Raw genomic sequence first — 25,500 nt, 5'->3', positions numbered from 1 at the left:
ACTTGCTACTTGCTTCAGCCCAATGGCATGCATGGTATCCACCTCTTGAGTTACTAGATACTCGCCAGACCTCAAAGACATTGTGGTCCTGATTTAGGGTTGAGAGGTACTGGAACACTCAAATTTCAGAAAGAAATGTACTTAAGATTAAAATTCATCACCAGATCTTCCTTCATGATAGCCATCATATGCTTAAGGAACTTCAGCCACCATATCTAGCACTTTGTTTTATTTTTCTTCATTTGTTTATTTTTAGATAAATGTAGTATATACCTTTCCATTCTTATGTTCCAATTTAAAGTATTGCAGGCAGCCCTCATATGTCTACTGGATGCACAGAGGTCCTACCCTCTCCCTTCCAGAGGTACACTGTCTGCCATAGTTAGGCATTTACATGTTCCTGCTAGGAATCTCTTTGCCTGAATTACATGTGCCAGTTCAGCAAATACACTTTAGAAACAGATAAGTGCTCAGTGGTTTGCCATGATATTGTTTAGCTCTCTCAGTAATTATGTTGTTTCTCATAAACATACTCCCGAAGCTGGAGTATGTTTGTGAAGAAATCAAATAGCAATGGCCCAGAGGCACAAAGAGCCCCCCCACCATGCCTAGGGTCACTGTTAATTTTCTTGCCAGTATCCATCATCCCTCACATGGCGGACATGAGGAAATAAAGTCAGTGATGGTCACTTGCATGAATAGGTGGGGTGGGACCATTACAGTGGCCCAGCTGTCTAGTGGTTATGGTCAAGGGTTTCTGAAGGCAGAGTCAGCTGAGGCTTTGCCATCAGAAACCCTGTAGTCCACCCCCAAATCTAAATGAGGTGGGTGAACCACATGTTTGACATGGTGGGACACTGCCAATTTACCAGTGTGCTCTAATCCTGCCAGACTCCAGATGAGACCATTTATTTTCTCCAAGTGAGTGATTCTTTGCTTTATCACAAACTACTTCACACATTTTGCCTAAGAATTGTTTTATGTTTCAGCCAAGCTACAAAGCTGATACTAATCTACCACTACTGAAACTTGTTCAGAATTGATGACAACTTCTGTTTGTGAGTCAAGGCAGTGGTCACTCTTTCCACAGGCTAAAAGTCAGGTCCTCCAGAAAGAGTTATATCACCTGGAATTTGTTTTAAAACTATTCCACTGCAGATATTATTGGTGGAAACTAAGCTCTCACTTTTTCAAATTAAAGCAGCTATATCATACAAATAGTCATGGAGGACCTTAGTTAAAAAGCAGTCTATAGGACTCACTTCAGTTCTGATAGCAGGCCTTTGAAATCCCTCTATTAATTCATATTGGCTGGTTGTTGATACTGGAAAAGTTACTAGGCATGCTAGCACCTTCTTTTGTTTTCTTGTGTACTGTGGTTTCTGTGATTTGCCATTTAATGGTGTGAGGAATGACTTCCATGAAATCCTGCTTTGTCCTGGAGCAGAGCACACCGAGGCTCTGGTGCAGGGTGTGAATATGCAACTTGGTGTGGCTTTTGGGCCAAGTCAATCTAGCGGATGAACTATGCGATTCTGGCAGCTATTTCAAGGGTGGTACATTCTTACTTTGAGTTAAGCACAAGATAATATTACTGATACTACCACTATTGTTCAACACCCCCTGCTGAGATGTTCTGTGCAGATACTGTGGATGGCGCAGGTTAGGGAGGAAAGGTTGTTTTGAATGAAGTCAGTGAAAGATGCAATGAAAAAAAGCACTGGAAAATAAACATGGCAAACACTACAAAAACTAATTTTGAGCTAGCGATTATAGTTTTTTGTGGGTTTTTTCCATTGGTGTTGGTGCTCTGTTTGGCTCTGTATCTGCTCTGTTTTATTATTTGCCTATCAGATATAAGTGCCTGAAAAGCATGCACAGGTAGGAACACTCTTATCTAAACTACAATGCAACAAAACAACATCGTCAAGGTTGTGCATTGCCCCCTTGAGTTGGCAGAATTGGCCGAGACCATCAGACACTATTAGGGAGAATACTGACTGAAACGTCTGAAACCCCTAGAAATTGTTCACCCTGGATTTGTCCGGTACAAGCCCTAGATTAGTGGGAAACAGTGTTTTCTGTGAGCTGGTGTCTGAGGCGCCAGGAGGTGAGATTCCCTGAAAAGGACCTCATATTGCCTGATACTACGTGTTCTTGGATAGCCACAGATTAGAGTGCATTGTGGACAGTACCAAGTCATCTTTATCTTCCCTGTGTAAGCTTGACCCAACTAGACCAAGGCATTACTGTGGACGAAGGCCATACAGTATGATATACTCAGTAAGAGACATTGAGATAGCAAGAGCACAAAGTGATGCTCCTCTATAGATACCAGGAAATTAATTTTCTGCAGGAAATGTAATCAACAAACAACACACTGGGGGTTATTCCAACTTTGGAGGAGGTGTTAATCCGTCCTAAAAGTGACGGATATACCACCAGCCGTATTACGAGTTCCATAGGATATAATGGACTCGTAATACGGCTGGTGGTATATCCGTCACTTTACCGTCACTTTTAGGACGGATTAACACTTCCTCCAAAGTTGGAATAACCCCCACTGTGTCTATATTAGGTATAATAGATTGTCCAAGTATTAAGGATTTTTAAGTCGCGCAGTTTACCCCCACAATGCTAACCTCTATTTCCACATTGAACTCATTAAATTGAACTTGTCATCCTGAAGGAATAATGAATCACTGCTACAAGGTCAAAAAAATATTTAGCAACATAATGGCTTCCTTGCCCATTGCAGAAGAGTGTTCATTTTGATGTGCGATTAAGAGGCGTGACCATTCCCTGAATTTAAACTCCCCTAGGAAGTCTATTTTGATCACATGCTTCTTTGTAGGCCAGATGCCTAATAGCATATTAAGTCAGCCACTTTCTTTTGCAACACTACTGTCCCCACACTAGTGACTTACAGAACTGCTGAATACCTAGGAAAAGCAAGTGGTGCAAATGACGCAAAAGTAATGGGGATACAGAAAGTGGTACAATATGATCAAATGTGTCCAACACTTTGCCAGGTGTAACCCAGGGCCAAAAAAGGTTGAAAGTGTTGCTTAATGCCCATCCTTCCTCTCCAACTTAGTAAGTTCCTCTCTTTTCAATAAATAAACCCTCCCTGATGTACTGATCAAAAAATGCAGGGGTCTGTCAAAAGGTACTCAGTGGGAAACATCCTTCTTTCAGGAGTCCAAGAAAGTCCTAGGCCTCTAGTATCGGATTTGGGTCCATATTTATACTTTTTGACACAAATCAAAAGTTTACTGCCGGCTTACGCCATTCCAACGTGCCTGCCGGGCGCCTTATTTATGGAATGATGTTAGCCGGCGCTGCGGCCTGGTTAGCGTCAAAATAAATGACTGTAACCGGGCAGCGCAGGCGAAGGGAAGACTGAGGGTTGCGCGCCAAAGAATGGTGCAAGTCAGATTAGAGTAAAAAATATTGGCTCTAACCTGACTTGCACCATTTATTGACGCACAGTCCCCATGGAAATGACTCCTGTCTTAGCAAAGACAGGAGTCATGCCCCCCTGCCCAATAGCCCTGCCCAGGGGACTTCTGTCTCCTGGGCATGGCCATTTGGCACAGTGGCATGTAAGGGGGCCCTAGTTAGGCCCCCCTATGCCACTCTAAAACAAATACTTACCTGCACTCACCTGCACTCACCTACACTCACCATGGATGGGTCCCCCATCCATGGGTGTCCTCCAGGGGTGGGCTAGGCGGTGTCCCTGGGTGCAGGGAAGGGCACCTGTGGACTGCTTCCATGGTCTCCCACCATGGAAAAGAGCCCACATGTCCCTTGACGCCTGCCTTGACCCAGGCGTTAATTTCTGACGCAAATCGGATTTACGTCATTTTCCGGCTCTGCCTCCCAGCCGTGCGCCATTTTTGCCTGGTTGGATAAATATGGCTCACGGGTTTTTAAGTAATTTTTTGGACGAGAACACCTACCTTGCATGTCATTTACGCAAGGCGGTTTCTCGCATCCAGAAAATGACGCACACTGAGATATTTTGACTTTAGCGGGGTCTAGCGTCAAAGTGTAAATGGTGTTAGTTTTGCGCCGAATTTGCGTAAAAAAAAAAAAATGCTGAAAATCCGGCGCAAGCAGAGTATAAATATGGGCTTGGTGTTCCTAGCCTTACAGCGAGTAAAGGTGTACCATCTTGATAAATTTGCTTGACTGGCCAGCATATTGTAATTTCAGAGGCACTATAGACACTCCAACATATTCCAAGCACAGTCCTCTCCAGGTCGGAGAAATACATATTAAGCTCTGGCCACTTTTCAAGAAATCCCTGGTAGGGTTGGACCACGGTTCTTCAATACTAACACCAGTGCTTCATGTTCTGGTAGGGCTTAGGGCAGAAACCAGAAAAACAGCACTTTGATGCAATACCACCCCCTCCAAGTGGCCATGCAATATCTGTATTGCTTCTAGCACTAACAAAATTGGACAAGGAGCTAGCCTCCTTTAATCTGTCGGTTCTCATTTTGTACTAAAAAGAAACCATACTAGACATTAAAGCACACAAACATGGAAGTCATGTGTCAACATGAAGAAGAAAAAGAAACTAAGACGTGTATCCGAAAAGGGCATCTGGAAATATAGGATAGCTAGATCCACTGTCTAATCAGACTGTAACCTTATCACTCAATGCATTAGGAGCCCCTTTTTCTTCAGAGGATATTCCAGTTATGGAGGAGCACCCCCCTTAATCAAACTTAACCTTCCAAGACAATCAGAAATACTCAGTGTTGAGTTTGTTGAACATTTTCATGATGCCTCGATATCTTATCTATTAAATATATTGCAACTCTTCAACTTTTTCTATATAATTCCTTCACTGAGAATTATTGATCCTTGCAACTTAGAATGTTAAAAAAGTGTTCCTCATAAAAACACCAACAAAGGCTTGGTAAATCTGTGATTTATTCAACACCTAATCCACAAGATAACAGGCTTAACTTTAATCACAGAACCCCGAGTTTCAGTTGCCTCACCACATTCTAATCAGATACATTACATCTAACCAGTAGAGGGGGGAATACAATGAAACAGAACACTTAAGAAGATACCATACTTCTTCATTCACAGAGAAAAGGAGTAACCCAAAAAAGTAACAGAAATCACATTTGAAATGAAAGATGGACAGTATCATGATGCTAATCACTCTTGAACTCCTTCAGCAACCGACATTATCATGGCTCGGTAACACCATAATTATCTTGACTCATACTGCACTTTTTTCTCACTTTCCCATCCTTTCTCTTCTCCTGAATATATTGCACCAACACCGGACTTTTATTTCATATCCACCCATAATTAATTTTGATGGCAATTTTTTTAAAGTTTGATCACTCTCAACTTCATAATGAATTTGGACCAATCAGAGCAACCCATATCCCGAACCTTAACCCAATCCCCTATGCTAATCTTCAAACTTTTTTCTCAGGTCCAGCATATCCTTTCTCTTGAACTCTCTCTTCTCTTTCACCGGCTAATCACCATGGCAGTTGACTCTCAAACCTTGGTTCCAGACCATCCATTCTGGGCACATTTTGGTACAAGGTATAGAACTCTTGAAAGATTCAGAAAGAGTCTTTCAATTCAATAGGGGGCAATATATCACCCAGCGTAGCACAACAGTCACCTTGCTATGCTGCGTGATAGGGAAAGCGCAGGAATGCACTGTACTTATCATTCCGGTCATTTCCCAGTGCTGTCAAACAATTTGCTGCCTAGCACCAATGGAGGCCCCCTTGCACTATTGTGCAAGGGAGCTGTGTTGTGAGCAGGATTGCATTTGTGCAGGATGGCCACCTTCCTGCACAAAAATAATCTGAGGCATATCCCTCTTTCTATGTGTGCTGCAGAATGCAGCACACAAGGAAATAGGAAGTAACAAGCAGAAGTAAAGATATTTCTCTTTGTTGCGCCTCACCAGGGATGGCATAGGTTTTTGATGCATTCCCAGGTCTACCTGGTAAACTGGAAATGAGCCAAATTCCATGGATGGATGCGTGGGAATACCTATGCTCTACCCATGGAACACCTTCCCAGTGAAAAGTAACTCAACACAGAGATTTGTGCTGCATTGCATTTCTCTAGATCTATCAAGCCAGGCAAGGCTACTCAAGGTGGCCTTGCCTGGCTTGATAAATCTACCTTAGGAGTTTTGTCACTCTTGCATCACGCTGCGTGGTGCAAGAGCAACACAACTCCTTGATAAATATGGCCCTGAATGTGGAGACAGTTGATAAGCTGAAATACTCTTTTGCAGTGTTTGTTTCCAATCCAATTCATTTGTTCAGGCTGATTGTATGGCATCTTTCAATGTATTTTTCAACCTTGCTATTGCACCATTGGGCTTCGGATGGTTCACTGAATAATTTCTTTTGTTCAATTCCGCAATCATTTGCATAGCTCAGCATAATGTTTGAAGTAAATTGTACTCCATTGTTGAAGAGCAAACTATTGGGATAACTCTCTTGGTTACAGATATTTTCTAAAAACTTAATAATACCACTGGATGCAAAGTCCCTTACATATGGCACTTCCACCCAGCTGTAAAACCGGTCCACCAAAGCACAATTATGTTTGGTGCAGCATACTTCCAACTTATGGGTCCCACTAAGTCTAATGGCACCCTCCACTACTAGTCCAATGCAGTCCACCAAAAAGTACCCCAGAGTCTCTCATTGATATTTACAGCACCTATAAGATCCATATGAGCATCATTTAAAAGCTTGTTTAGCTAACCCCTTCAGGAGGCACCAATCAAGTACACCTCAGTAAATACCGTTATCTCAACTAACTCATTCCTAGTCATCCACCCTGGGCTACCGAGTTTATTCTCCATTAGTTGTGAATTACCTCATTAAGGGTTTCAACCTGGTCAAATTATTCTGTCCATTGTTCCTCTGAAACCACATCTTGAGAACCACATACACATGCATATAGCCTCATTCACCCACTAAGGTTCTCCTAAATACCCAGAAGAAACTCCATCATCTTTGGAATTTTTAACCTCAACCAACCTTCATAAATAATTGGCAGAAGACTTTATTATGCCAAGTATGTACTCAATAGAAAAAGGAAATTCCTGTAAACTGATAATCTAACTCTGGTTTCGGGATGATGCATATTCTAAACATTTATTGTGAAAACTTCAAGAAAGGGTTTGTAATCTGTGCATACCTTGAATGTTGTCCCAGTACACCGCAAGTTCCTCATTTTCTATCACTGTGTAATAGTATTCAGCACCACAAAGCACTAAAAAAGAACATGCAATAAGTTGTTCCACTCCCTGTTTTTATGGTAGAGCTGAGCCCCAAACCTCTTGATGATAGCATCAGTTACAATTATGGTTTCTTCACCCAGAATGAACTCTGTTAAATATGGGGCCTTCATCACATCCTCTTTTACTAATCAAAATTCTGTCTGGCTTTTTGCTAAATGTTATCTATTTAGTCTCCCCATGCATTATGTTTGGCCTCCATAGTCCTTAATGAATTTCCCATAATGTTCTACCATTCCCCAAAATTGTAATAATTCCTCCTTGTTGAGAGGTCTTTCCTGGAACCGGCTTGGTATTGTGTTATCAAACGACCCAAGTAATTCACCTCTTTTACTCTGAACTTACATTTTTAGGCCCTTAGTGTGAGGCAGCTTCCACCAATCTTCTCAACACATTGTAAGCTCTCTCATCCTGTCCCTGAACTGTTTCTTCATAGATCGATCAAAACAACATCTGGAACACACTTTACACTTTACTTATGTAGGCCTTTCAAAACTGACATCATCACCAGTGGAGGGCGCCACAAATCTCAAGACGAGGGCAGGGGGGTCATGGCGATGGAGGGGGCAAAACAACGAAATAAAAATAATTTTTTTTAAACGTATCTGTCCATCGCCTACCACCTCACTCCTCTTCTTCTCTCCAGATGGTGTTGGTCTCCCAGCAGTCCATGGGACACAAGCATAGTCTCCTCATGCAATCCTGGCGCTGCGCTCATGCAATGCCTGGCATGAGAGCAGTGTCAGGACTGGTGGGAGCGGCTTGTTCTGCCGCTCAGACACTGCATGGGAGTCTGTGCAGTTTCTCCAACTTGGCTGTACAACACAGCCGGGTTGAAGAAACCTAAGACGGCCGGCCAAATAGACATGTGCACTTAGTGCACTGACTCCACTCCTGCTCCGCCCCCCTCCCATGGACCAGCCCCATCCCTCCCTTCACATGCTGGCTGAGCCAGCAGCTGGAAAATAAAACAATAGTAAACTGTTGTTTTATTTTTTCAGCTATTACTGGGGCGGCGACGCTCCTTAGCCACGAATGAGCCGTCCCGATCATCACTCTGTGGAAGATGCGACTAAAATTAACCCAAAAGGGATTCTATTAGATATTAATGGCCCAATTGTAGTTATGAAGACAGTCAATTCCTATGAGTTCTCATCGAAGACCACCTTATGTTAGGCCAAGCCTATATCATATGGGTAAACTATTGTGTGGTCCTTGACATACATACTATTTCTTTGAGTCCTAGGTCCAAAGTGAAACCATTCCAATATAGTGCTTGCACAAGGGAATCTCAAGCCTAGAAGGTTCTCCAGACCCTCCAGTCTTTCCACTCCTTAACAATGCAGTAAAAGAAAATGATTTCTTTCCACACTAAGATTTGTCCTACAAGGTCTGGCATAGTTTTAGAACAGCGTATGCCTAATTGAATACCTGGTTCCCCAGGAGAAAGTAATAAAAGGGGGGAAGTTTTTAGTTGTGAATCAGTACCACCAGAAGAGCATTTCCCCACTCTTCCTCCACTGAGTAACTTTCACATATTGGATAAGTTTCTTTTATGAGAAATCACTAGGAGTTCTTTATATATAAATCTGTTAACTTGAAGAAAAATCAGTACTTATATGAATGCTGCAAAGTCAGTTGAGAGGCCAAACATTTTATAAATGGATGACAAATGTTTATGGTAATTTCAGATGCAGACTGTCCAGTGTGAACCTGCAGTTGCAGCATTGAGTGTGGGGGTTAGTTACAGGGCTGGCAACAAACAAGCCTTGGCAGCGGTAAAGGTGCAGAAAAGCTTTCGGAACTTCACAGGGTTCGAGGGAGTGACGTAGTGGCATGAAACTTCGGGGCAGGCAAGACTACAACTCCCAGAAACCACTTGACCACCTGGATTTGGGCAATCCCACAGAGGGGCTGATGGCCGGTGAATCTTAAAATCCTCTTAGTGTTTTTACCTGCAGTTTGTAGGGAACTAGTGTCACTGGTCCAATGGAGACTGAGGGTGCTTCTTGCATCCACAGGAGTCCGTCTGGATGGGAGTGCTGAGCTTGAGCCAAGGACAAGGGTTGTTCACACAGCTCACAGACTGTTACCTCAGGGGGAGAGGATCCCTCTTTTGCTTTGTTGCAGTGGGCAAAGTCCGGTTGTCGGTGACACAGGGCTCCTCTTGGTCCTTCTTCAGGAAGTCAGATGGTCAGATCTGAGGTTCTGGTGTCAGGGGTGTCCCTTAGATCAGGGATTTAGGGGAGTTAGGGGTGTGGAAGATAGTGGCAAATGGGCAGCTGGCTCGTGCAGCTAATCCACCCCTGAAATGACCACATCCAGTGGGGTGGGTCACCTTTTGCTACCCAGAACCCTCTTTTCTGCCACTTCTAAGATTATCAAAATTTAGCACACAGACTGGGCTGCTCTCCCTAGAGGTGGGATCAGCCTGCTGGGGATGTGCACTACCCGGCATATCTAATTTCCTGCCTGTCCACGAGCAAAAGTGCCTGGGGGTTAGGGGTGGGCTGTTTTCCCCTCTGGGGGCAGCAAAGATGACTATCAGGGGCAGTGAAGCCTTTGAAGCTCACACTCCTGAAGTGTCCATTCACTGGCCTGGCTGGGGGGCTCGAGTTGTGACCTCCTTCCTGCCTCAGCCTTTGTTTCTGACTCCTGTGAGTTTTGACATTACCTGGTACTTGGCCAGAGGTTAGAACCCTGTCTTGGTGGCAGGAGGCAAGGGAAAGCCGGGGCTGACTGGCCAGAGCACAAAGAAATTGGGGTAAACAGGTGGGTAACCTCTAAGGTGCCCCCTGATTACATGCTAGCCATCCCTCAACACCAAATTCATGTCAGAGTAGAGAGGGCGCATTGTTTGACACCAAACTTGATATATCTAGGCAGTACCTTAATGGAGCTAGCAGCCCAGGTATGCCTGGGTGCAAGTCTCATGTTATCCAATGTACCGGCTATCACTTATAGTATACTTTAATGGAAAATACACTATAGAGACATGCGGTTACATGCCTGCACCATACATATAATGCACCCTGCCTCCTGGGCTGCAGAGACCTTCCTTAGGGTTGTGTGCCATATATGTAAAGCAGTGCATTGGACAGTGCCACTAATGGTGAGGGCACAGTCAAACTAAAACAGTTTGCAATGCCACGTCAGACCTGCTATCAGTACTACAGTACTATGTTTGAGTTACCTACAGTGGCACAAACTCATGCTGCAGCCCTGTAGACCCCTTTACCACATATGCCCTGGGTACGATTTACTAGGGACTTATAAGGGGGTAAAGTCTTTGCCAATTAGGGAATTACCAAGTCGACAAATCAGTTTTAGGAGACAGCATACGAGCATCTAGTAGTCCAAAATGGGGGCAAAAAGTGGGGGGCCATCTGCAAAGAATCCCAGTTTGCTACATGCACAAGTCCCCACTGGAAGCTGAACGTCACCTTTATGTGTGCATCACAGTTACCACCGCTGTGTGTGTATCACAGTTAATGCAGTGTGATACACCACAGTGTTTGGCACTCTTTCCTTTTGTAATCTCCACAACCTTCTGCTCTGGGCTCCTCAAACTATGCTGAATAGCTGAATATGAGCATGTGTGGTCTCTGTACAGCTACACATTCGCCACCTTTCAGCTTTTCTTACAATGTGTATTATGATCTAAACTTCGAACCCTCAGCAATGATCCTTCATTTTGAGCTGTTCTCTTCTGATCCTTCAGTATGCCACTATTGCGACAAAGTCCATGATCCTTTATTCAGTGCCACATCCACATGACAGCAAACTAAACTGTCATCCTGAAACCCTGAGCTTGAATTGTCTCACCACATTCAAATCAGAGACCTTAAATCTAACCAAAAGAGAGGTGGAATAAAATACAGCATTTGAGAAGGCACCACAAAACCCTCTGTCTGCTAAGCAGGATGGTTCCAAAGAAGCTGCAGGGCTTGAGATGTGAAGTCCTGCATCATCACCATGGCTGTTATTGTCAGGAGGCTTGCATTGAGGATGCATCAGGCAGCTGTGTTTCCGATGAAGATGCAATGCAAAGTCCTTGCTCCAGGAAAATCCACTCAGCAGAGGAAGTGCATTTGTTCTGCTCAGGAATGCACCACACAGCAGAAGAGATGTGTCAGGTCTGCTGGATCCACACATGGACTGACAGTACATCTTCAGGCCAACGTCCAATGGTCCAGGAATGGAGTGGAACCACTTGGCAGCACAGGACTCACTGTTGCAGAGTCCAGGTGCTGGTTAGTAGAGACTAGTAGTTGGAGTCACTCTGGTGGTCCTGTGTTCAGCTTGCAGGACCATTCCTTCTCACCCAGACAGGAGGGCAGCAGGTAGCAGGTCAGCACAGCAAGCAGCAGTCCTTCAGGGCAGCAGTCCAGCAGAGTGCAGTCCTTTCATCAGCTTTCAGTCCTTCTTCCTGGCAGAGTCTTTCACAAGTCCAGATGTGTGTTTGAAGAGCTGGGGGTCTGAGGTTCAACATTTATACATGGTGCCCACTTTGAAGTAGGAGAAACTTCCATAGGTTTCCACCACCCAGAGGTGCTTGGAATTCCCTACCTCCCTGCCTTGGCCTCACATTGTCTGGGGTCAACAAGAGACTGGTGCAAACCCCTTTGTGAGAGTGCTCAGACAGAGCCTTTGTGATGTGCAAGTGTGGTAAGTGACAGCTCCCCCCTACTTGTTAAGTCAGAGTGGCCTATCCTGCCAAAACCAACCTTCCCTTTGACTCCCTCTCTGGGAGAAATACACAAAGACCAACTGCCAGCTAAACCTAGTTGTGTGACCCAGGATCAGGCTGCCGGTACCAAATAATTAGGATAAGAAAATGTCAACCTTTTAAAAGTGGCATTTTCAGAATTGGGATGAGAAGTCTGACTTTATTATTAAAGAGAGCTTTTAATTACAATTCATTAGACACCAAACTTGACTTGTCCAGCTACTCCCCAATATAATAAGGTAACCCAATGTTATCCTATTAAAGAGGTAGGCCTTGCAGTAGTGAAGAACTTATTTAGAAGTGTTTCACTACCACGACATGTAAAACTTAAAAGTAGATATCCTACTTTCTAAATACACTGCACCCTACTCTCTGGGCTGTTCAGGGCCTAGCCTATGGGTGACTTATATGTATTAGAAAAGAAGGTTTAGGCTTGGCAAAAGGTTTTATTTGCCAGGTCAAGATGGCAGATGAAGAAATGCATGTACACGCTGCAATAGCCGGCCTGAGACATGTTTAACGGGGTACTAAAGTAGGTGGCACAATCAGTGCTGTAGGTAGCATTTGATTTACAGTCCTTGGATATATGTAGTACCAATTTAATAAGAACTTAAGGAGAGAGCACAGTGGCTAGCAGTGGAAACCTATGCAGCGTCCTAAAAATGAACAAAAAAGGGTCAGAAAACAGGAGGGCGATGGCAAACATTTTGAGGATAACTCTGAAGAAAGGGCCAAGTCCAACAGCTTGTTCTAGTCTTAAAATACAAAAAGTTAAAAGCAAAACTATTCTTTAAAGCTCATGATTTACCATTTCAACACATCAGACAGGTTATAAGGCTATTAAAACAATCCACTCAATGACGGTAGTGTGTTACGTTAAATGTGAGAACAAGGAGACAAGCCTTGGACTGCCAGAGCAGAAGATGTGTATTAGACATTGTTGTTCCAGAGCCACTTTATTATCTTCAATGGATCTCTCAACATTCCTATACAAATAAATTCAATGTTCATACATTTGAGTTTGTTCTCTCTTATGGATATTGGATAAAGTTGCAACACCGTATTTTGCTTTTATTTGTCAATGTGCAAAACATCAACACAACACCAATCATATGCAAAACAATCATTTGGAAATGAGTCATACTCAAATTCATTCTCAGAAATTCCATTAACAGGTGTTACCTTAAAAATTGTTTTTTTCAAACAAAAGGTTACCAAAATAGTAAAATTGATGTGACTTTGAAAAAGTTGTGAAGCACACACTGAACAACTTATGAGCACTTCAGTGAGAAAAACTGTCTGTGTTTGCCATTGCATAATGAAAGCAATTATAGAGGTTAACCACCTTTGTTGAGTCAACCTGCATGCTGTAACCAATTTTAGTTATACAAGACAGGTATATAAAGGAGAATGCATTGGTCAAGCCAAAAGTACCAGGTAAAAGAAGAAAGACTGCAACCAGCTTGCCTCTTCCCTATGTTAGGCCTGCTTAATTTTGTGAAGCATTCTTGAAGCCCCATCAAACTAGTTTCCATTTTGATATGGAACTTCAAACGGGAAAAATCTATTTCCCATGCTTTACAGAAGTCTCTCTGGTTGGACTTTAATGCCACAACCTGGTTTGAAACAGAATTCTCTGATTTAACTATCAATCTTGAAGTAAATTCAATTTGGTATGTATCAATCTTCAACAAAACCCTGGTAAAAATCCTGCCAAGTAGGAGAATTCAAGTGGGCAGCTCTGGACAACCATCAAACATTTCTTCCATTGATGTAAAGGAGCTGCTTCACTGTTCTTCGGCATTACAAAATGAGAAGCCTGCAATTGTTAGTGCTAAACCTTTTAAGAAAGATCTAGCTATGCAGCAGTATAGGGTATATCTGCCAATATTAAAATATTTCCCATTTCAAGGCGACTTACATTTTTAACAAAAATATGTAATGGAAAATCTGCGCTGTTTACTTTTAGAAGAAAAAGTTACTTTCAAATTGCAACTGGCTTCCTCCCTTGAAGTGAGATGTCTTGAAAACAAAAAAGTACTATAGCCTAAAGGTTCTGTACAAAATATATAGAGGTATTTTTGTGTGCTTCTGAAATCAATTGGGCACCCCTCTCAGATTTTCCGACAGCAAAAACTTTGAAAGAGTGTTCTGTTATGAATAGGCCTGTCATCTCAGGGAGCCACCATTACATCCCAGGCAGAGGATTTAATCCATTAATAACTCCTCCACCTTCTTTGCCTTTGTCCCTCAAAGCTTCTCCATTGCCAGTTATCAGGAGCTTAGCATTTACTATTTTTAGAACAGGTTTTTGTTAATAAAATTCAAAAGAAATAAACACACTAGTTGATAAAAGTTTGTTGGAGGCTTTTTCAGTTGATATGAAGTTATGAATTAAGGGTATAGGGTCACTGAGGTGTGAATTACTTTTGAACCACTTAGACATTAAGGTTTGCACTGAAATAGCGTAATTTCTTTTACACTAATTCAGCTCAAACTTAACTCCATATTTATATTTTGACGCTGGATATGTCTAGCGCCAAAACTTTAGAGTTAAAGTCATTTTTTGGATGCGTGAAATCACCTTGCGTCAATGAGATGCAAGTTGGACGTTCCCATCCGCAAAAATTACTCTCAGGCCTTAGCGCCTTATTTATCCTCCTGTTCAAAAATGGTGCAGAGGAGGGAGGCGGGCCTAAATAATGGTGCTTAGGCATTTTTTTGCCTCTAACCAGCCTAACGTCACTTTTTGGTACAAATCCCCCTCCTCCCATAGTGCCACTCCCACCCGGCTAACGTAATTTTTATTGATGCTAGCTCACCCTTTGCACCGGTTTGCGGGATTCCATAAATTTGGCGTCCTGGAATAACGCAATATGACGATATACTTTTTGACGCAAAACTGCATTTGCTCAGTTTTGCATCAAAAAGTATAATTATGGGCCTGAGGGCCTTTCTGAAAAAAAATTGAATGCCAATGATTGGATAGCTTATCTGCAGGCAATATGCAAAATGTGTAAAAGACCAAAAACTGCAGTACCTTACAATGGTACCTCAGCCAGTGGAATAAATATTTATAAGGGTATGCTCCATCCATATGACTCCTGTCCCGGTCCTTCAGTGGAAGTATGCCCTTGAGTATAGGCAAGTACTTTCAAATTAGGATTAACCTGTTGAGGGCCATTCCAAGCCCACTCAATTGAAACAACACTGTCCAATGACTCTCTATCTTTATCATTAATGGCCCATTTAAAGACTATCCTCACCTAAGGTCATGATAATTTTTTTTAATCCATTTGCAAGGGATGATAATGTTATGAACCTTATTGAAATGTTCTCCCTTAATTAATAGAGGAAAACATGTTGTTGTTATTAGCCCAGCACTTCAATGAAAAGATTAAAAAAACAATGCATGTAAGATAATTGGTGGCTTAATCACATGTTGCAAGTATGTGCTACAGTACTCACTTAGCACTAGTTCAAGTACTCTTATATGCAGTTCACATAGCTACAGGCTTAGATCTTGACTTAAGTTGGTCCTATCTCTTAGGTACACAGTTCTCAACCAAGAGTGTGTGGTACACCACACAGATAATACTACATTTTAGGTGTAAATACAGCTACAAAAAGGTAAGCCTTTCAAGCAAGTTCAGGTTACACCCAAACAGTGCTTCATTTATGCTTGTTGTTTCCGGTGCTGAGCACCGGCACTTATTTTTGAGAGCCGGGGCTTATTCTTATGCCTCAAGCATTTGCTGCGAGCAAAAGACACATATAGGAAAGACAGGTGAAGGGAAAAAACAAAAAAGCGTCACAAAGTGAGAAAGTAAAAAGCTGCAAGAGTGAGCTGAAGGGGCAGGGGGTGGCTCTATATGGATTGAAGAGGCCCGAGATGGCTTCAGGATTACGCTGCCTCAGTATTCCATGTTCATGCACTTAATTACAGCAGCCGCATGTTTAAGAGGAAGGCTTTGGGCACCAGCACCTTTGTATGGACAAATTAAGCACTGCACCCACATCTACTCTGGTGGCATTACAGCCTCAAAAGAATTTCACACTGAAAGTAGTGGATACAAGGAGTAAAACTACTAACACAAAGGCCTACATCTAAAACAAATCAGAAATAAGTAAGAGGTGAAAATGGTCATGAAATGTAGACACCTGTTTTCATCACAACGTTCACAATCTTAAAACGTAAAGAAAACAAATAAGTACATTTAAACATTGTCATATAACTGTAACCATTGTAGATACCTACGCAAATCTTGTTTTGTAAATGTAAAGATAGCAGACTTTAAAAAATAAAGTATGTAATTTGTTAACAAGTAAATAAAACAAAAGACCGATTTCTTGTCTACCCCTACCAATCGCACACTCAAAACACATCGTGAGACATTGCATGTCCCAAACTTTCTCTCTCACACACCCACACACACAGTTTTCACAACTGTAATTGATGTTTGGTGTCTGCAGCATCTCTCAGCATTAGGTGAAGATCTACCCCAACTCGATGTAAGGCTACAGAAGGCAAATTTACACCAATAATACATTCATAAAGGTAATAGTAGATACTTTATATTGTATTTGGAGTCTTAAATATTCCTATCCCCTCTCGTAATGGGAGTGGGACACCTAATACTCGTACTTTAGGAAAATCTTCACCAAAAGGTGCTGAATTGCATTAAGGCAGAGGTTAACATCTGTAAAATGATAAAAATCTATGTGCTTAGAATTTCCACCACAGATTTACCTTTGAGATGTGGCCCATTGTAAATAAATGTATCTATTTTTTTCAGATTCTCGTTTCTGTGGTCGCCACTTAGAAATTCATCATTATTTTACATGTATAATTGCATGCTATTAATTTTTCTACATTTGAATCAAATATATTCTGTAACCAATCAGCTTTCAAATGTTGCTTTAATTTGTTTTGTTTATTAGCATATTCCCCACCAATGGACAATCACGTAATGTCTGGTAACAATGGCACTTTGGAGTACAAAACTTCACTCCCACCTATATCCCCAGGAAGATACTCTCCAATCCCAAAGCACATGCTCGTGGAGGATGACTACACCAGGTCAGATATCACTGTTTGCTTTTAGCAACTACAAGTAACAGTTATAACATGCTAACAAATGCAATGCATGAAGGTCATACTTAGACACGTGTCACACTGCACTCAAATGAAAGCATATGATATTCATTTTTTATATATAGTAAAAGCAGGTTAATTTTCTTCTGATTTCTGTGAACTGCATGCTTGTCAAAAAGAGACACAAAGGACTATATGTATGTGACTGTGTAGTTAGTGGCCATATGGCCACATACTGTGCCCTACTTACTTCATTAGAATTCCCATCTTACTGAATGCATGCAGCAGAGACCAAGAGCTATGGTAGAGTACTTTTTAAGCTTAGTAAAAGTAATCAGGTTTTCACATCTGTTTAACACTATATCAAGATATCGTGAACATGTGGCCTTAAAAGGAAACAAATGAAATATATTTGGGGTACATATTTCAAATGAAAGAAACTCTCCTACTTCCACACTGGTATTTTATTGGCCACCTTATTGGAAATGTTGCGTAAAACCTAACTTTATGAAATATTGAAAGAATGTCTCTGTCAACTATAATATAGTCTATCAATTCTCCTTTTTTACTGGAGCATCAATGTCTTTGGCTCTATGGGTCTGTCCGCATAAGATATAAAATGGGTGAATAATCGGTTATCATGTTGGATGTTTTTTTTTTATATATATTTTTTTCTTTTGCCTGTGATATTTTTTTTATTTTCTTGGTAGTAGATTTTAAGGCAGACACCTGGAAGGCGAATCTCCGACGAGCAGGGCTTGATGTAAAGATGTACTTCTTGTACTGGGATTTAATCGCATTCCAGGATAAACCATCATGTCTTACTTTTGGAGAAGAATATCCAGAGTGCTGTATTTTGCTGTGAAGCAAATGTAGAATAATAAGATTTGCCCATGCAATATTATGTTTTATAAGGGCCTCTCTGTGATCTTTGTTGCTTATCAAATTGGACAGCTGTTTACTTCTTTGACCTATGAACTGATATGGACTTTTTTTCACTCTGAGCCATAAAATAAGAATAATGTAGGGCAAAAATGTCATAATGTTAGTTAATGCACAGAGGTGGCCCTAATAGGACTCTGAACAGCATACTTGAAAGGCAGAATTGTCCTTTAGGAAAACCATTTTGAAACTTCCCAGCACTGAGCATAATTATAGGGAAATTACAATTCTTTAAATACTTTGTTTATTGGTAAAAGCTGCATGAATTGTTTGGAAATGTGGTTTGAAGTGCAGTGGTGACGTGTTCCTCTGAAAAGTTATTCTAAAAGAGATTATGTGGTTGTCATTCTTAGAGATATTGAGTGATGTGTAACAAAGTGAAACGAAGATTGCATCAAGTTATACCACTTATTTCTAATTGTAAACATGTCTGTTATGAATGCTCTATTTCAATATTTGCTTGTAATTCTGAAACATTCATTCGTCTTTCTGTTTACATATATCTCTAAAAGCCAGTCTTGAACATTATGTTAGTTCAAGCTGCTATAACAATCATGGTGACTGCAGAAAAGGCATATTTTTTATTGATCTTTTTTATTTACTTTTGTAACAAGTTAAGGTAACGAATGCAGAACAAGAGGCACTTTTAATTATAAGTACCACATTTTGTAACAAAGATGATAAAGGTTTATCAACATTGATGGCCAATTAGAAGAAGAATTATTATATCGACAAAGTGCTGTGCTCAGTAAATAATGGTGCATACACGTTAATAAAACACTTTACTACAACATCAGTTCATTGTATCACTTAATACTGAAGGGAACACTAATCAACTTCCAGCAATAATCACTAAAAACCATTTCATGATCTTGCACTTTATCGCAGCAAGAAAGTTTAGCTGTAATGTCATCATCCTAAAAGTTTAAATTTATGCATATGATCATTTCCCTGCAAATGATTGCAGGCTCCCAAGATTAGAAAGGTTTATGCATATGAACATTGCCCTAAATATCTGAACTAAAAATGAAGGTTACACTAAGCATTTGGTATAATGTTTACAGCTCATTTTCAGCAATCAAAACTACTAGAGTCTATACCATATTTGCTACTTAACAGACACAAAAGGTACTTTGAATGTAGTGCTTGGCATCAAGCACATTTAGTGTTACTGTAGTGTTTTGGCCTGAGGTCATTGTTGATGCCCTGGAAGCCATAATCCTATAATACAACAATGTAATTATTCTGAGACAGCCAATACACAAGACACCAAGCCATTGCAATGACCTCAAACAATATACAAGGCTGTTTGGGCAGGTTTTGAAAGAAGATTTTTTTGTATGTATTTAACAAAGGTCAGAAGAATCACTGCAACTTTACTTTACTCTTTAATTTCTTGGAAAAAAAAAGTGTATTTCAACATTAACTTCTGTCAAACGTTTGACATATTTTGTACAGTTCCACGTTTCTCAAATTGCAATAGTATTTAATGAGCAGCGAGCAAAAAAAAGGCATTGTGTCAGGCTAACCTTTGTCTTTATGATGTTATAAGGAATTTGTAATTGTCATCACTTTTACTGTAACACAAATGTCCTAATGAATCCTGTCAGTTAACTTTCACAAGGGCACTATTGGAGGGCTACATGAGCTACAGGTGGTTGATGATGTGCCTGATTTTGCACCATACGTTTTATCTATATTTGGTTTGTATTTTGTACCTGAGTTATATAAATTAAAGGCATTCTTTTATTTGTACACACACTGGTGTCCCAAAATTGTATTTTTTTTGGATAAAAAGTGTGCTGAATATTTTAATTGAACTTTAGTACATTCCTATGAATTGGCATGTCACAAATATTTGTCATGATTTATTAGTAAAACAGTTGAAAAGAAGAAAGTATGCTCATTTATGTTTACAAAAACTCATACTAAATTGCTTTTCTTGACTTTCAAACTCATTGAGACATTGCAAACAAATACAAGCTGAAACATTGTTTAATAACTCAGGAGATGCTAAAAGTCAAAGTGATGATTGTATAGATGGTGGGACAAGGGTGTAAGAAAGGGTGGGAAATGACTGCCTGCATCAAGAGTGGTTGGACACACTGTTATCTGCATCTATCTTTGTGAAAAGCTATAAAGAAATCATTTCCGTATCTACCTGGTCCTCCCATTTCTCACCTTAGTGGGGCACAGACAAACTTTGCTTAGTTTCATGCATTACTGTGTTATCAACACTCTTTGAAAACATGTTTGCTTTTTGAAATGCTGATTTTGAAATTAGTTTTTGCTCCTTACAAAATAAAGGCAGTTTTCATCAATTAATATACCCTGAACTCAATTCACACCTCCATGACACTGCAGACCTCCTGGCATTGCCTCCCCACCACACAGTGTGAGATACTTTGTACGTTGGTGGACCTGTGACCTCCTACCTGCTCTTGGTGGCTTAAAAATTCAGTAGATCTGTGGTATAGAAAAAGAGATGCCCAGTGATTAACCACGGTCAGTCTGTCACTGTTTTAACAAGGACAGCAGACCAGAGGTATACAAATGCATGCTTAAGCTGCACCCACTTCCTCTGCTGATGCTAAAGAATAAATTAAGCAGACCAAAATTGAACATGTGGCTTCCAGAATAAGTTGGGTAAGTTTAGCCAATCAGACGACTGAAATGTTAACACATTTACTTTGTAATTATATTTTTTAACTGACTAATTCACTGCCTGGAACCCATCACCCCAGTTCTACCCACAAGCTCTGCTCTCAGGGCCTGATGTATGAAATTTTCATGTGGAAAAAAGTGGTTGCAAATTGTGCACTGACTTTTCGCAAATGGAAATGAGTTTTACAAACCAACATATTTTCTAATATCTTTGTTCACAAAATCCTGAATCATAGAGGATTGCAATCCAACTTACCTCATCAATATCAAAGAGGGAGGTCACAAATCGCAACTCAGTACATTTAGAAGCCATTACAGGGATGTTGGCCTACTGGTGTCATCAGACCACTGTGTCTATGATTGTATTTTAATGAAGTAAACTTAGTTTTTTAGGTGTATTCATTTTCCTTAATGGAAATAGAGCTGCACTTTAAAAGAAAGGTTAATTTTGTTTTGGTGTGTTTGGGAGTTGACAGTGGGCACCTGGCTTTTTTACACTCAGAAAGAGGAAGGGGTCTCAAATGAACCCCTTCCCTTGTGTGAATGTGTTACTAGCCCAGCTTAAGAGTTGCATACTTTTTAACTTTTTCTGACTGGATAATAGTCACAAAACACTGTTATGTATATCTTGATGAATTGCTAATTAGACAAGGTGCCTTAACATATTCCCTTCCAAATTGTTCATTATGCTTTTTTAAACTCATTTTGTGATTGAGTAACAAAATGGGTTTAGTATTAGTAGATATAAAAAAATCAATTTTTCAAACAAAACCATGTGATTTTGTAAATTGCAGTTTTTGTAACTGCAAAATGGCTTTCTACATCGGACCCTGAGTCTGTTGTATATTTTTCATGGTTGTTCAAAACTATCAAATGCTCAGACTGAACAAGATGTGTTTGTAAAGCCACTGGCATAGGTCTCGATTTACAGAGATGCAAAGTATTATTACAGAAATGTCAAGTTCATGGAGGAGAAAAATCAGCGTTGTCTCCAAAATATTTTCTGGAAAAGTAACATGTATTTAGCTCTTTTCTGAAACTAAATATAGACATGGTTGTGTACCCATAACAAGCCACCAAAATGGAAATGTGTTAGCAAGGCTTTCACACTTTTAATTCGTTTATTGACTTTGGAATTTTATTACATTGATAATGAATACATATTTAATTTGTTTTATGTTGTGAAATATCCTTTTATATGAGTAGTAAGCATATTGGAGACACTGTCTGTAACTTGTGATACTTGTTAGCTGAACTTTACACAACAAAAATATCTTTTGGGATAATTTTGCTCTGCAATGTAATTCATTGTATTTAGATCAATGTAACTTCAACCATATTGTATTCATTAATTTAATCCCAATCTCTTTCTTTATCAGTATTGTGGTTTGGTTTCAATTCAAAGGATCAGTCCTAAGCCACACCCTCCCTACTCTGCTCCATTTGTCACTTTTAAATCATATACATTTCCTCTTTCAGACAGGCTTCCATTGTGTGGATCTTTTCAATTAATTGCTTCAATTTTCTCTATAGTTCATGTCTGCCCCAGACCTGTGAGGTGTTTCTGTATTCATAAATGGCTCTAGCTCCTCCATACACCAACCCATATTCAAAGAACCCCCAGAACTCTTTCCCATGCTCATTGAGTTGCCATAGGCATCACATGGGTTGTCTAGAATTAATACGGCCAGTCTGAGGTTGCCACCATATGTGCTGCCTGTACTGGCATGCTGAATACCTGCCAGTTACTGTGTTGGGGAAGGGCAAAAGAGTTGTACTGTTAGCATGTCTCCAAAAGTCAATCTACAACTTCAAGGCATACTAAAGGATAATGCTGTACTCCACCTCTTCAAGGCAGATGATGTGCCCCCCACTCTTCTTCAAATATATTGCTGATTCTGCTGAGGGAAGTTGAAATAGAAGTCGGACAGAGTAACAATTTTAGCTCTCCCTGGCCCCTATAAACGTTTTTTTAAAGTAGGTTAACGTGGCAGCCATTTTCAAGTGGTACTCGTCCTTCAGAAAATGACACCAAACACACTAGATGTGTCATCGGCACCCTGTAGAAATTAAAGAAGTGATACACAGTGGGCTCTAACTACCACTGCAAGTGGATACTTCTTCCATGACCAAATATTTGAAGGTTGTAAGTTCTGTGCCACTAGTGTGCAAGAGAAATAATATCCTAGAATACTGAAAAGCAACTACAAGAGATAACTCATGAAATACGCTAGTCAAAAACAGACTGGTGCTACCGAGCATGGAGAAATAGGAAATAGTGCACTCTGCATGAGGAAGGACAAAATGGCTGGGCTATGTGGACTTTTGACAGCCTTATACTAAGATGCCCATTGAGCATCACAGTGGCAGGCCTCCCCATTGCAGTTGCATAAAGTGCCTTTTTGAGCAGCAGGACACAGAAGAGAGAGAGGAGAGACTTTCTCGTTTAAATATTTGTGATATGACCAGAACTGCTCTCAAAACGTGTTCCACAACCAGCAAACCACTGCTTATGTGGGTCTCACTCATAGAAGCCAGTGTTTAAATAGGCTGCTACAAACCCACTTTCAGTATGAACGATGTGTTGTGTGGTGAAATGAGGCAAGCAAGACAGCCAAAGCTATCTGTGGCCAGATTCAAAAATATAATTTGTTGATGGTGACAAAGAGAGACACTTTTGCCGAATCACCACGGGGATTAGTGACTGAAGAAAATTTTGCATTAATGTTTACCTTTTGACTTTAATAAGATGATTATTAATACAAAAAAACTGAAGCAAATGAATGTTGATCAATTATTTTCAAGCCCATATTTGACGTTACCACTAGTGTGAATCAAATCATTTTTGTAGAATATTGATGAATCGCTTAATGTGAATTCACCTGAAAGTCTAACAAATTTCAAGTTCATCATTATGCTCCCTAAGATGACTCCTTACCTTCTGTTCTTGCTCTATTGCCCACTCAGGCAGTAGCTACATGTGGAATAGGATTTTCTTCATGAGGAGACAATATAGAAATTTTCTATTTCAGTCTTTTTCCAACTAAACTTGCTTTTTAAGAAACCTTTTAATCTATAAAAATACTCCAAGGATCATGAATTATACAATTTGTTCCCAGGAATCACAGAAAAATCTAACAGCTGAAAAGTGTTGGAAAGCTAGTAATAAAGGACTGCCCAATCTTTTTTCTTTGAATATCCTTGAAGCCCTATTACAAAAGTATGTCTGGCAGGTCAACTCAATTTGTCCCTGTCTTCTGCATGACCATCAACACTTTCTCAAATCGCCCACAGATTGCACATTTGCAAATGTTTTTCTAACTCAATTTCATTTTTTTGTTCAATAATTCTGCAATTTGACCATAAACATAAAAATAATAATAAACTGATATTAACTCATGTCGCTAGGCAATTCAGCCATATATCTGTATGTCCATTCATAATGTGGTATTGATGAATGTTCCAAAAGTACATCAATGATTGTCTATCATGCTATTTTTGTGGTCATCAATTATATTACTCCAAAAGGACATATTCTGGATTATTGCTGCAGAAAATATTGTCAAAAATTTATGACAGACTACTAACTTTGTATCTTCATTGAACAGTTAATCACAACTGTGCAGTTATATTATATCTGAAATGTAGAGGTTTCAGTGGGATGTTAAGGAAGCAGTGATAGTAATTAAATGATATCCATACCCTTGTAGGAATAGAGTGTGGAAGTCCCCTTTACCAATTTTGTTAAGGTCCAGCTAGAGAATGTTTGTGCAAAGAGTTAATTTACGTTTTTGTTGTTATGTTGGGGTGAAAAATTGAACCTGTTCTCACTCAACCAAGTTTCTGCTTTCCACTTAAATGCCAGTGCTAGATTGTATTATGTTCAATTACTGATTTGCATACATTTGCACTTCTTTTTTGCACATGTGCAGCTGTGTTTCTGTAATTTACATGCCTAATCATCAATTGGAACAAAATCATTCTGTTGTGATTAGCGCAATTGTATATATACTTTTGATCATAACCTAGTGGGAAGAAAATTAACTAGTCCTCATATAAGCTTTAAGTTGCAGCTAGTGAATTTTTCTGCAAAGTGTTAATTTACGTTTTTGTTGTTGAGGTGAGATACTGAACATGATCTCACTAAATTCTAGCTTCCATTTAATTGCCAATGGTAGGTTTTATTATTTTCAAAAACTGACTTCCACACATTTGCACCTCTAGTGCACAGTTGCAGCTGTGTTTTTGTAATTTATGTTATGTTATGTTGCATTGTATAGCAAACTAACCACCAGTGAGGGTATCCAGCCGCATAGGCAATTTTGCAGATGTGTGGTTATCCCGTGTTTATTTGACGAGCCAGGTCTTCGGCTTCTTGTGGAAAACAAGAAGTGAGGATGAGGCTCTGATGTGTTGAGGGACGTTGTTCTATGTTTTAGGGTGTGATGTAGGAGAAAGAGCAGCCTACTGCCTTGCTTTTGCAGATGGGATGAGTGTGCGTGACTGAAAGTGAGGTACACAATAATTTAATTATGTGCTTAAACATTGTTTGGTACACATGTCTTCTGTTGTGGTTAGCAAAGATGAGCATATTGCATTTTTCATCAATCAGGCCATGTTTTATAAATTAGTTCAGAACTGAAAATATGCCGAAAGCATGTACTTAGCCAATTGGAAGGGGTTTTTAATTAAGAATAGTAAAATTCATTGAAGCATATTACCACTGTGGTGACCACTCACACATAGTTTTTACAT

General features: G+C 40.1%; 1 protein-coding gene across 2 annotated transcripts in view; it reads left to right on the top strand.

The window, feature by feature from the left end:
* Positions 1-25,500, top strand: part of LOC138249824 (disks large homolog 2) — a 3,298,389-nt gene that overhangs the window by 1,527,053 nt on the left and 1,745,836 nt on the right. For both annotated transcript variants that reach the window (XM_069203947.1, XM_069203948.1), the window contains exon 9: positions 16,986-17,124. In XM_069203947.1, the coding sequence (XP_069060048.1) occupies positions 16,986-17,124 (139 nt within the window). The remainder of the gene's footprint in view (positions 1-16,985; positions 17,125-25,500) is intronic.

Source organism: Pleurodeles waltl, chromosome 8 (assembly GCF_031143425.1).
Source record: "Pleurodeles waltl isolate 20211129_DDA chromosome 8, aPleWal1.hap1.20221129, whole genome shotgun sequence".
Taxonomy (NCBI): Eukaryota; Metazoa; Chordata; class Amphibia; order Caudata; family Salamandridae; genus Pleurodeles; species Pleurodeles waltl.
The sequence above is the reverse complement of the archived record's forward strand: the minus strand, read 5'-3'. Positions and strand labels throughout refer to the sequence as shown.